Genomic DNA, 14284 nt, shown 5'->3' with positions numbered 1-14284 from the left:
GCCGAGTGGCCGTGAGGGTGGCACCTAAGATGCCTGGGCTCGTAGGAGTTGAGCTTTGACTGTTCATTATTTCCCCGGTGTTTTATACTCAAAACTTTTGATACCTCCTCCTCTCTTGCCCTCTACAGCCAATAACCCATCATGTCTAATTGTTCTTCTTTGTGCTGGTCTTTGAAATGATGTCCCCTCCCTCACCAGTGATGATGTCACTTGTTCATAGTACTCATTTTGGCTTTATCATGGGCTGCTGTGTGTTTTTTAAAAGGAAGCAAGTGTAAGACCTCATACTTGTTTGTATTCTCCTACAATATTTAGGCCGTCATTCAGTATTTGGATCGTTGATGAATGTCTTTAATCCTTAGAAATAGCCTGTAATTTGATAGAACCAGTGGTTAGAGTTAGGTGAGTAGCACAATGAAGGGCAGTTTATCTTGGCCTTTTCCAAGTTGATGAGGTTAAAATGCCCAGGTCTTGGACTTATCCAGACCTTTGACGATCTGGATGCCCTTGTGAGGAATCAAAAAATATCAGAAAATTGGTTTTTAAGAAAATAAGAAAATTCCTGCCCTCCTAGTTTTACATTGTATTTTGTCAGTACATTTAAATTACTGATGTTTGTGAGAATGCAAAATCAGAATTCTATTTTCTTTTATGCCAGTTATACCTTTTGTATATTTAAATTTCCTATGTTTTTTAAATGGCCCAAGCAAACACATCAGATGCCTTAGCGGGTGTATTATTTAGCCTGGAATTAAGTGAATATTAACTTTTGGATTAAATAATTTTCTCCTCCTTCCTCCTGAAACTTAAACATTATCTCTCATCATGCTGACATGAGATCTGTTACCCATGAGTCCGTCAGCACTCTTGATATACAGCCCATGAAAGAAAAGATATTCTTGGAGGAGCTACTTCTTACCATTAGCATCTCAAATGTCCCCCCCCCACCCCGCATCAAATCTGAGTAACTTTGGGGGAGAAAAGTTACTTAAATAATTGTGCTTTATTCTCTTATAGTAAAAAAATGATCAGTTTTTAAATTACCGTAATATTCAATTTTAGTTTTTAAAATAAGCCAATGAATTTCTTGATTCCTTTAGGGCATTGAAAACATAAAAAATGAAATTGAAGATTCAAATGAACCTTTGATAGATCCTGTATATGGACATGGCAGGTAATTAACTAAAATCTGTTATCTCCCTACCTACACGGACTTAGGTTTTTAGGAACTTGACTTTAAGATAAAACGCTCCTGAGTCAGATAATTTTGTCTGTCAGTGTTGACAGCATAAAGTATAGAAACTTGAGCAACCTTATACTTTACGCATTGTTTGCTTTATATATGAAATGTTAATTTCCACTTCAGGTTTATGTATGCATTGCATCTATTATGGCAAAAATTTTCTTTTAAGATGACAACAGGGGTGTTTTAACAAATTCTGCTGTATGTTTCACTTATGAAATTTTTTAATGGATGAAATTTACTTAGAAATAAGTATATCCTTAACTATTTGTAAATGCTTTCCTGTTTGGGGGAAATATTTTCTCCTTATTTTTCTCTGAAACATCCTCCCCCAACACACACCCGAGTTCTTAATATTTCTACTAAAATCAATGAAACAGTGATAGTTAACCCACTGTATTACGTAAGTCTTTCTCTTTAGATCTTTGCCTCAGAGGTTAAAATTAAATCAGCCATCAAACAAAAAATAATAATTATGTTTATATTTATAGAGTATTATAAATATCAAGCAAATTATTAGTCTCATCTTTTTTTGTCCACTAAAAGGTGACGTGTTGGATGAAGTTAAGTGTAGTTGAATGTATAGCGCAATAGATACCCATGTGGTGATACACGTAGTGATACATTTAGCAAAGCTGTTGTTCAGTTGAGTGTATAAAATAAAAATGTAAGGTTTTCTCTAACTTTGTTTCTTAACCGACATAATGTAATGTAAGTAGTCATTACTTTATGCCTTACCATAGGGATCATTTGATTTGAAAACTAGTTTATTCATATTTTAATTACTTTTAAATTTTTATTAATAGCCAAAGTTTAATTAACCTCCTACTGACTGGACATGCTGTTTCTAATGTATGGGATGGTGATAGAGAATGCTCAGGAATGAGTAAGTATATTTTTTGCTGTGTTGATCTCTTTTATGACTGCTGTTTCACTAGAGTACAGTTGATTGTTATTCATGTATTTAATGGCTCTGCATTACTTAGAGGTAAGATAAGTGCTTTATATATAAGAATCCTTACCTGTTTTCAAGGCACTGTCACTTAAAGAGTATGGAGTTTGGAGACAGACACACCTGGATTCAAATTCCAAGTGTAAGACTTCAGTCAAATTACTTCTCAAGCCTTTAAGTTTTTTCTAGTATAAAATTGGGATTGTAAGACTCACTTCATTAGAAAAGTAATAAATCTCTTATTATCTATAAATCTGGTACATATTTATCCAGTGGTATCTATAAGCCTCAGACACTATTGGATTTTCATAAAATTGAGGAGAATTACAAGTATTGCAATTTTGTGAGGGTAATGGTTTTTCCTGTATCACATGTAATGTCCATAATTTCCTTTAAAATGCTGGGTAGATGTAATGTTACCTGAGAATTTTAAACCACCACCCCATCCACCACACCTCCATTTCTGGTCTCACTTTTTTCTCTGCTGTAGCTTTATATGTTCCCAGGGACGTCTAAGTGAAGCCACATTATTGTCCAGTGCATCCAGTTAAGAGCTGATAAATAATTCTGAGTAAAATTCCTTTCAGTTGATTACTGAGTCATTCTAAATTCAGTTATTTCCGTATTCATCTTATATTAACTGCTATGTACCTCTTTTTGGAGTATGTAGCATAGGACAGGAAGCTACTGTAGTTTCTATACTTTACAGGGAATTTTATTTCTTTCTTCTATCATGGGATCAAACTGTCACCAAATGATAGAAGCAAATATTATGATTGAGAAAAAATTTCTTTCTTTTTTCTATAATGAGATGAAACTGTCACCAAATGACAGAAGCAAATGTTTTGCTTTTTACTCCCATTTAAATGAACGAATCTTGTTCTTAAATTTGAATTTTTCTTAAGTTTTAGAAATAGGGTATCGTTATTTAACAGAAACACGAAAGGATACAATATTAACATGGGCAATGTTAGTAAAGATTATAGAATTTCAAGTTTAAAAGCACATTCACGCAATCCATCCCTTCGTTTTACCATTTAAGGAATATAAGAACCACCTTCCCTCCATACATTGTATAAAATATTGCAAAATTAGGATGCCTTGATGGCCCAGCTGTTACGCATATGATTTCGGCTCAGGTCATGATCTCAGTTTGTGAGTTCGAGCCCCACATTGGGTGAGGATGAACCCCACATCGGGTGAGCCTGAGCCCTCTTTGGGTAAAACACAAAACCCCGAGTGAGTCCCGCCTCTCCCTCCCTCCCTTCCTCCCTCTCTCTCTCTCCCCCTCTCCCTGCCCCTCACTCACTTGCCCCTTCTCTCTTAAAAAAAAAAAAAAAACTGCGAAATTATTCATTTAATATTTAGTTAGAATGAGAACCTAGTCTTGCTGATTTCTGGTAAAGGACAAAAAATTTATGAACGAACAAACTACACGGGTTGCCTTGCTCTGTTTGTAAGTGAGCCTGTCCTGTTCTTGAACCTGCCCTTCTGATTCAACACTGAAGGCATTTAATCCTGCCAGTTAAAAGTATGTCATTCTTTCTTGAGTAATATGCACTCACCCACATGACTTCTCCACACCCCTCTTTTTCCCTTCCCCCTGCGGTTTCCGGGGCCTGAAGTATCTTCCATCATCTTAGATGATCAGAGAAGGAAGGTTCCTGCTCCCCTTTGGTTGAGGGGTCTCCGCCTCGCAGCCCCTGTCTTCGGTGCCCCTACTGGGCTGTGGCGCATAACTCTGTCACCTGGACTTGGGTGTGTTCCTCCGGATCTTGATACTGGTTATCTTGGTCCTCCTCCCTCCTTCTGCAAGTTCTCCTGCGCCCCTCCTACTCCCAGAGCCAGACTTTGCTTTCTGTCTCCCTAGGCCCTTCCTCACCTACCCTCCCGTAGGCTTTTTTTCTTGCCGTAAATTCATTACTTTCTTTATAGAATATTAGTCACTTACACAACTTTTGGTTCTTGATGTGTACAAATTCATTGTTTTCTGTTTCTTGTAATAGTAGTTTCCCAAACTATTGTTTTGCTCTGAATTTTTTTCAGTATAGTCTAAGTATCAAAACTAAGCAATGACTTTGAAGTAATTATCTTGGAAAGGAAAATAGGTCATATTTTTTTTCATTTTCCCTTAATTGTTAGCAGTACTGACTTGATCTGTTTTCAGTGACCAAACTTAAAAATCTATACATTATTCAGCATTTATTGGATGTTTTTCTGATGTGACAACCTGCAAGAAAGTTGCAATTTAGGTAATATATGAAGAAAAATTGTAAGTCACTAGTTTTAAAATCCTTAGGCAAGCTACTTTACTTCTAGCTTCTGTTTCCTTGGTTATAAAATATGGAGGTTTAATGCCCTCCTCAAAGAGATGTTGTGACAATTAAGATCAGATTTCTAAAATGCCTTAACTGGGCCACGAGGAGAACTCAGCCTTCCCTCAAAAGCACACACACCTAGTTTGGGGAAACAAGAACGTGCATGTAAATGACTATAATGCGGTGTGAAATGAAGCATGTTGAAAGAAACTGTGGCACAGCTTCAGAGGAGGGAGAGAACTTTTCCTACCATGTTTACGTTCCTACCATGTTAAACAGGGAGACTTTAAGTAGTAGGAGGTAACATTTTCATGGTGGCAGCTGGAATGAGTGAGAGGGCATTTTGAGGAAAATAGCAGGTTGTGTTTGGGGCCTGGGAGGCAGACAACACTGAGGAGACCCCGGGTTCTTAATCCTGACTACACATTACCACTTGAGGAACTTAAAAATAAGTCAGTGCCCAGGCCCCCGCCAAGAGTAAATAAATAAATTAGAGATTCTTCATGGTAGAGATGGGACATGGTACTTTTAAAATTACCCCAGAATCATTCTGATGTGCAGCCACATTTGAGGACCACTGGAGGAGAGCACGGCACCTGTGAGAGAGACCAGTATGAGGAATGATCATAAACGTGGGGCTGAAGAAGACCTCAGGGTTCTTGATACTAAGAAGTTGACCTTTTAGTTGGCAAGCATTAGGAAAAGAGTCATTGAAGGCATTTGGAAGGAAGAAAAAAAGAGCAACGGGTATTTGTGTGCTTTGTGCTAAGCGGTACGTTTTAGATATGTGTTTTCTTAACTTTGATGGAAAGATACAAAAATTGAACCTTAGATAATTTAGTAATTTGCCCGATGTCAAACAGCAGAGGCATCAAGTGCTTCTGACCACATCCAGAGCCTGTGCTCATTCCACCATATCACCTTCTGCTGTAACCCTGCGCCTCCGTGACAGAGACTATAGGAACGTAGAACCCACAGCATCTAACTGATTAGATGTGCGAGGGTAATGTACAAAGGACCGGTAGGTTTTCAAATAAAGCTTCTTGAAGAAATGAACACATGAAGGAACATCATGGCCAATTGACTTGAAAGTCACTTGGTGTATTTTGGTGTCAGAAAAAATCTCTGGCCTCAAGTATTTGACTTTCTTTGAAGAGCAGGTATAGCTATCAATAATTAAATGCTTATTAAGCAGCAGTGGGGAACGTTTATTTAACCGTGCTTAGTACTTAATGACTTCATTCTTATAAGTGCTCTATGAAGATCATAGAGTACAGGAAACTATGGCATAGAGTGGTTAAGAATCTTGCTTCGTTTCACACTAGCAGAGCTGAGATTTGAATGACAGTAGTCTGATTCCATGTAACCAGCATACATAATCATTACGATAAACCACCTCTTAAACTACGTTTAACAGAATCTTCAGTGCGATAATAAGTAAGATGATGTGGTAGGAGTTCATCTTGTTACATTCATACCCTGAGAGGTAATTATTTGCCTCATTTATTGAAAGAAACAGATTTTGAGAATTTAATCCAAAGATTTTCTTTTTTTAATAAATGTTTTTAACATTTATTTATTTTGTTTTGACAGAGACAGAACGTGAGTGGGGGAAGGGCAGGGAGAGAGAGAGAGGGAGACACAGAATCTGAAGCAGGCTCCATGCTCTGAGCTGTCAGCACAGATCCCAATGTGAGAACCATGAGATCATGACCTGAGCCCAAGTCGGACGCTTAACTGACTGAGCCACCCTGGTGCCCTTAATCCAAAGATTCTTGTACGTGATACAGAGTTAGTGAATGAGCCACATGCTATATTTCTCATTCAAGGAGAATGAGGACTAAGACAAGGCTATGAATTGAGCAATTAGCGAGGTCTTTGCTTTAAAAGAGCAATTGAGGGGGTGCCTGGGTGGCTCAGTCTTAACTGCGTATGCCTTCGGCTCAGGTCACGATCTCATGGTTTGTAGATTTGAGCCCCGCATCGGGCGCTTTGCTGTCAGTGCAGAGCCTGCTTCGGATCCTCTGTCCCCTTCTCTCTCTGCCCCTCCCCCTCTCATTCTCTCTCTGTCTCTCGCTCTCAAAAAATAAGTAAACATTGAAAAAAAAACTTAAAGAGCTATCGAGCTAGAAACCAGATCATAGGGAGTACATATTTTAGCAGCATAAGCAAGGTAGTTTTGCTGGCGAAAGAGGAAAAGAGAGGAATTGATTCCCATGTGGAGAGATGGTGCATTTAGGTTTTGTTTTAAGGAATGGAAGTCACTTAAGTTGTTCATTGGCCCAGGAAAGGGAACCACCTTTAATCAAAGTAAATGGGGTCAGGGACAACAGTAACATTGGAACGATACACAGTTCTTCTAAAGCAGAAAGAAAGAATGTGCTAAGAAAAGAAGGCGGCATTTGAGGTGTTAAAGATTTAAATTGGGAGAATTTTTGAGATTTTGAAGTCTGCTGAGAATGAGTGGACAGGGGTAAAGTTAGAGGTATATAAAGGAGAGAAAGGGTTTGAATCCACTGCTTTAAGAAGGAATAAAAAAAATGGATGATGGGAGAAATTTTTAAGTGTGGAGTCAGCAGTAAGAGTAGGGATGAGTTTACATAGAGGGATTTAGAGTGGGTCCAACCAGTAAAGCTGATAGGCTTTTTTCCCCACAGTAATCATCAATCCAGCAGTTGATGAGAAAATGAGTATTCTGTATTATCCAGGAAAGGCCAGGAAGGCTCACTGAAAGATAAATAGGGCAGTTTTTTTGCCTTTATTTATTGAGGATATCAATGCTTGATCTGTCCTATGTTATATAACATATAATAAACATTTTTGCCAGTTTGTCTTTTGCTTTAGTTTATGGTGAACATGTATATTGTTGTCATTTGTGGCTGTTCTAAAGAAATACTGCAGTGAATAGTTTTGTATATAAATCTTTCTCAGGGGTGCCTGGGTGGCGCAGTCGGTTAAGCGTCCGACTTCAGCCAGGTCACGATCTCGCGGTCTGTGAGTTCGAGCCCCGCGTCGGGCTCTGGGCTGATGGCTCGGAGCCTGGAGCCTGTTTCCGATTCTGTGTCTCCCTCTCTCTCTGCCCCTCCCCCGTTCATGCTCTGTCTCTCTCTGTCCCAAAAATAAATGTTGAAAAAAAAAAAAATCTTTCTGTACAATCCTGTTCCTATAGGATTTCTAAAAGTAGGATGTGTGCTAAAAATTAGGCATCTTAATTTTTGTTAGCAATAGCTTTATCAAGATAGAATTCACATACCTGTGGTACTATTTTTTTTTTAATGTTTATTTATTTTGAAAGAGCATGCATGAACGTGAGCAGGGGAGGGGCAGAGAGAGATTGAGAATTCCAAGCAGGCTTCTCTCTGTCTGCAGAGCCCAATGCAGGGCTCCATCTCAGGAACCAAGAGATCATGACTAGAGCCAAAATCAAGCGTTCGATGCTTAACCAACTGAGCCATCCAGGCGCCCCATGTGATACTGTTTGTCCAGTTCCATGGTTTTTAATATGTTCTTAGAGTTATTCAGCCATCACCACATCAATTTTAGAACATTTTTATCAGCCCAAAAAGAACCCTTTTATCTTTTGCAGTCAGTCCCCATAATCCCTTCGCCACTCAGCTCCAGGCCTCCTTTAATTTATTTTCTGTCCACAAATTTGCTGAAACGGGGGATTTCTTATAAATAGAATAACCTATAGGGGCTCCTGGGTGGCTCATTCTGTTAAATGTCCGACTTCGGCTCAGGTCATGATCTCGCAGTTCATGAGTTCGAGCCCCACATCGACCTCTGTGCTGACAGCTCGGAGCCTGGAGTCTGCTTTGGATTCCGTGTCTCCCTCTCTCTCGGCCCCTACCCCTCTCATGCTCTGTCTCTCTTTCAAAAAATAAATAAACATTTAAAAAATTTGCCCCACATCGACCTCTGTGCTGACAGCTCGGAGCCTGGAGTCTGCTTTGGATTCCGTGTCTCCCTCTCTCTCGGCCCCTACCCCTCTCATGCTCTGTCTCTCTTTCAAAAAATAAATAAACATTTAAAAAATTAAAAATAGAATCCTACAGTATCTGATCATCTGTGACTGGCTTCTTTCACTTGGCATGTTTTCAAGTTTCATCCATGTTTTAGCCATATACCAGCTATTCATTCCTTTTTATTGGTGAATAATATTCCATTGTGTGGATAGGCCATATTTTATGTATTCATTTATCGATTGATGGACACCCAGCTTGTTTCCACTTGGCTGTCCTGAATAATGTGGTTAGGAGCATTTATGTGCAAGTTTTTGTGTGGCTATACGTTTTTCTTTTTTCTTTGTTATATACCTAGGAGTAAAATCCTAGGTAATATGATAACTCATATACTTAATCTTAGAAAAACACCTGTTAAACTGATAGATAATGCCAAGTTACCTTGTACAGTCTGCTTTACTAACTGCTAATGTGTCCACTTTGCTTCTAATATTGTAGGGGAGTTCCTGTTTTTCTGCATCCTGGCCACCTCTCAGAACCATCCATCTTTAATATTATGTCATCTTACTGATAGTTGGTAGCCTCTTTTAATTCACATTTCTCTCATTCCTCCTGAGCCTGTGCTTTATTGTCTTTTTGTGTGTTTGTTAGCTTTTAGCATTTCCTCTTCTGGGAATTGCCTCTTTCTAGCTTTTGGAATTTTGTGGGGAAGGACTTATTTTCTTTTATTCACAATTTCTAGGAGCTCTATAAATTCTTTGTGTGTTAAAAATGTGTTGTAAATATTTTCTCTCAGCCTTTTCTTTCAACTTTGTTAGTGGTATCTTTTATCATACCCAAGGTTTTCATTCTTAGGAAGATAAATCATTTCATCTTTTCTGTTATGGCTTCTGTTTTGTTTTTTAATTTTTTTCTTGAATCAGTTTTGTATTTCTCCCATCCCAAGATTAAACTAATATTTCCTAGTATTTTCTTCAACTGCTTTTGTAGGCTTTCTTTTTTTTAATAATGTTTAGCTCTTTTGACTATTTGGATTATTTATTTATGAGTGGTGTGAGAGAGGGATCTGTTTTCTTTTTCCCAAAGAATTGCTTACTGTGCTTGCTAACTTGTCATTTCCCCACAGATGTGAAATACCCACTTGATCAAAGAACAGATTTTTCCATGTGTATGAGACTTTTTTCGTACTCCTCTATTCCACTAATCGGTTTGTGAGTTCTCTTGCCAAAACTACATTATTGCGTAGTTTTATAATGTTTTTGACATTTGTCAGCAAATGTTTCCTGCTGTTAAACTTTTTCAAAATGATTATAGCCATTTTTATATTATCCAGTCCAACTGAACTTTTTTTCAGCTTTGTAAGTTTCAGTTTTTAAGAAATTTGTTAGGATTCGATTCAGGTTATATTAAATTTGTAGATTATTTTGAAGAAGTGACATCTTTACGATAGTAATCTTCCCATTTATTTAGATTGTTATTTTTGTATCTTCAAATGACAGTGTATATTGTTGATCACAGTTCCCAAATCCAAGTACTTTATTCTACCTCAACCATTAAAACTATCTTTTGCTTCTGCAATAGAACACAGTAGAACTAGTCACCTAATATCACTTTTGCCCGCCCCCTTAGTCCTTCCCAGTGGCTGGTGTAGCATTTTACAAGCTAAATCAGATCATGATAGTTTCTCACAACCACTCAGTGACCAGCTTGCCCATGCACTTAAACTCCTTAATGAAGGCTGTCAAATCCTTTTGTGGTCTGGCCCCTCTTTACCTGCCATCTTTCTTTAGCTTGCACTACTGCTTGTATTTTGAGCCGAGCTTCTCTTTGACTTGGTTTGCCTGTGTATCAGTTTTCTGGTGGTCTCTTTTCTGTCTCAAAGGCCTTCTGCTGTATTTGTGTACTGTTATTGAATGTATTGTACATTTATTATGTTCATTTGATAATTATTTTAATGTTTTCTTCATTTTATGGAATTGAGGTGGAGTCAGCTCTTATAAATCAGAAACACAGAGCTTGCTTGCTTGTTTGTTTTTTTTTTTAATAGAAATCAATATCCCAGTCTATCCAGGCTATAATTAAATAGTTCACTGAAAGTTGATGAACTCATGATACATAATCACTAAGAGAACCTGAAGATTAAGATCATTTTGAAATTTTAGTATTTTTTAAGTAATAAGAATTGTAATTAAGTGGCTAGGTGATATACAAATTTGAAGTGTTTGGTTTATCAGAATTTGTGTAAGAAAAGAGCACAAGTGCTTATTCTCTCTAAATTTTTTTACTTGTAAAAATACATGTAATTAGTTGGAGCTAAGTTGCCAGGTAAAATACAGGACTCCCAGTTAAACTGGAATTTCAGACAAAGAGTAAACCGTTTTTAGTGTAAGTATGTGACATTCAATATTTGGAATACAGTTTTACCAAAGAAATTGGTTTTTTTTATATGAAATTTAAATTTTAACTGAGCATCTTGTTTCTTGTTTTTTGGGGTTTTTTTTGCTAAATTTGGCAACCCTAGCTACTTGTGAACCTTGTAGCAACCTGACTTCTTAGGAATAAAACAAACAGTAACTGGGTTTGAAAAGCTCTTCACTTTCAAAAATAGATTTCACAAAGTTCATAGCTCAAATTGTGTATATGTGTGCAATTTATGTCTCAGTAGATAGCCAAGTCTTTCTCAGTATTTTATCACCTTTTAGTTTAGCTGTTCTAACATCCTTGGAAATAAATCATTTTTAATTTTTCTCACTGCAAACTTTTTTCTTAAGCACTCTGCATAACTTGATCCAAGCTTATTTTTCAACTGTCATGAACCTGTGCTTGAACAAAATTATGCTACTTGTTTTTTATTTCTCTGTTCATACTATGCCTTTTGCCAAAGACTTATGTCCCTTCCACGTGTGCCTGTCTAGTCCTTCACTGCCTACCTCAAGTGCTGTTGTCCCTCCAGGGGGAGCTTCCTGAGTCTCACAGTCCAGAGTGATCTGTCCTGACCTCTGAGCATTTAGTTTTCATGGCACTTAACACATTCTACTCTGTCACCTACTGTTTTGAGGGAGGGGGAGAGGATTTTTTTTAATTGTAGTAAGAACATTCAGCATGAGATCTACCTTCATAATGAATTTTTAACTTGAGAAACCGTTTTAACTGTAAGTGTGAAGTTGCACAGCAGATATCTAGAACCTTCTCATCTTACATGGCTGCAACTTTATCTGGTGGGTAGCAACTCCCCATTCCCTCCTCCTCCCAGCTCCTAGCAACCGTCATTCCACCCTGCCTCTATGAATCTGATGATTTTATTTTTTTATTTTTAATTTTTTTCAATATATGAAGTTTATTGTCAAATTGGTCTCCATACAACACCCAGTGCTCATCTCAAAAGGTGCCCTCCTCAATACCCATCACCCACCCTCCCCTCCCTCCCACCTCCCATCAACCCTCAGTTTGTTCTCAGTTTTTAAGAGTCTCTTATGCTTGAATCTGATGATTTTAGATAGCCATCTAAGTGGAATCGTGCAGCATTTCTCCTTCTGTGACTTGTGTATTTCACCGAGCATAGTGTCCTCAAGGGTCGTTCCTGTTGCCACATATGATAGGACTTCCTTCTTTTTTAAGCCTGAGTCATACTCCATTCCATGTATGTACACAGTATGTTGCTCCATTCATGAGTTGCTGGACTTTGAAGTTGTTTCAACATGTTGGTTGTTGTGAATAGTGCTGCAGTGAGTGAGGGAGCACAGATACCTCTTCGAGATTTTCGAAAGATTATCTCAAAAGGTTTTCATTTCTTTTGGATTGAACACCCAGAAGTAGAATTGCTCTATCACATGGTAGTTGTACTTTTAATTTTTTGAGGAACCTCCACACTCTTTTCCGTAGCTGCTATACCATTTTACATTGCCACCAGAAGTGTACAAGGGTTCCAGTTTCTATATATCCTCACCAACAGCTTTTGATTTGCTTGTTTTTGATAATGGCCATGCTGACAGGTGTGAGGTAACTCTTTGTAGTTTTGATTTGCATCTCTCTGATGATTAGTGATGTTGAGCATCTTTTCATGTTGGCCATTTTTATGTATTCTTTGGAGAAATGTCTATTCATGTTCTCTGCCCAATTTTTAATGGGGTGATTTGGATTTTTCCAACTGAGTTGTAGGAGTTCCCTGTATATTTTGGTTATTAATCCCTTATCTTTACATGGTTTGCAAAGCAGGTCTTGTCTTCATCTCTGTATTCCTGCTGGTAGCTTTGTATTCCTGCACTATGCAGCATTGTTTCTTTTCACTACTTGGCACTCAGGGTATGTTTCTTAAACAAGTGCAGTGCAGTCATCTGGTTTCCAAGTCAGCATCAAATTTAAAAGGCCCAAACAGGACTTTTGTAGATGGGCTGATGGTGGTGAGAAGTGACACTTGAAGTGGAAGAGAAAAGGGTAGAATGGCAAACCAAGGAATATAAAACTGTGTGTGTGTGTGTATGGTCTCACTGACTGAAGCAGATGGGGTTGATAAGGACTCTGATCATGATTAATCTGAAATACGATGCTAAGAAAACAAAGTTAGAAAATTCTCAAATATAATGACACAATTATTAGGATTTTCTGCAAATGTAAATTGACTTCTTTAAGACTTACTGAGACAAGTCTTATGTAAGTAAATTCTATAAGTTGTAATATGTGAGGTGAGTATATCCTCACTATATTTACAACTTTGTACACTAATAAATATTCTTAAGGATGCACATTAGCTACTACAGATAAAAAATTTAAATATTTAGTCTAAGGAAATAGGAGTAGTTTTTAAATGTTATCATCCAAACTGCATGCCTATACATGTGATTACTGACCTAATCTGAATAATTCATTCCCCAACAATTACGAACAGCTGGTTCGCCATAGCTAGTAGCATTAAGTTACAAATATATTCTTTGAAACATTTGTTTAAAATCACAAGGAAATCGATGATGCAATATCTAATCATAACACTAGGTGGTGATATCTGATTTTTAGAAATTAAAGTGTGAAAATGTTTCTCAACATACATATTCTTTGAACTTGAAAATAAATCTAAGAAGGAAGAGGAAGGGAAAATTTGTAAGACCGTAGAGTACCATTTCTGCTTATTTGGGTCACTCACCCCCACTCCCTTTTTTTCCTTTGAATGCTATAACTCAGTGATTCAGGTGTTTTTTGTTTTCATGCTCTTTATACTTTTAAAAATGATTGAAGATCCCAAAGAGCTTTTTCTTGTATGGGTTATAACCAAATAATGATCAATATTTTTCTTAGAAATTAAGACTTAGAAATTTAAAAGATGTATTAATTCATTTTAAAATGACAATAATACATCCTTTACTTCTCAATATAAATAACTGTTTTCCAAAATAAGAAAATCAGTAAGAAGAGTGACATTGTTTTAAAGTTTGCAAGTTCCTTCAATGTTGAGGTTATTAGTAGACATTCTCATATCTGTTTATAGATCTAGTCTGTTGAGATATGACATGTCATTTGGCCTCTGGAAAACTTCACTTTATACTCATGAAAGTTTAAGAGCAAAAAAAAAAAAAAACAGGCAATTAATGTCCTTTTATGAAAATCATGTAGTCTCTAAAGGGTCTTGTGGATCCCTAGGAATCATAAATGACAATTTGGGAACTATTGCTATACCCTCCTGGTACCTGTAAGAAACTAGTGAAAAATATAATTATATGTATATTCTCTTAATTTTGAATTTCCAAATCCAAAAGTTTCAACAACCAGTTCTTGGCTTACACTGTCTGAATGTTGTACTTAAGGATACATGGTATGA

At 37.2% G+C, this 14284-nt stretch overlaps 1 protein-coding gene across 3 annotated transcripts in view; it reads left to right on the top strand.

Moving 5' to 3' along the window:
- Positions 1 to 14284, top strand: part of MINDY3 (MINDY lysine 48 deubiquitinase 3) — a 97242-nt gene that overhangs the window by 23810 nt on the left and 59148 nt on the right. For all 3 annotated transcript variants that reach the window (XM_047067194.1, XM_047067196.1, XM_047067195.1), the window contains 2 exons: positions 1101 to 1174; positions 2050 to 2129. In XM_047067194.1, the coding sequence (XP_046923150.1) occupies positions 1101 to 1174; positions 2050 to 2129 (154 nt within the window). The remainder of the gene's footprint in view (positions 1 to 1100; positions 1175 to 2049; positions 2130 to 14284) is intronic.

Source organism: Lynx rufus, unplaced genomic scaffold (assembly GCF_022079265.1).
Source record: "Lynx rufus isolate CCGP_SWC_20201006 ecotype Redwood Valley unplaced genomic scaffold, mLynRuf1.p SCAF_7, whole genome shotgun sequence".
NCBI lineage: Eukaryota > Metazoa > Chordata > Mammalia > Carnivora > Felidae > Lynx > Lynx rufus.
Note: the sequence above shows the minus strand (reverse complement) of the source record. Positions and strands in the feature narration are given on the sequence as shown.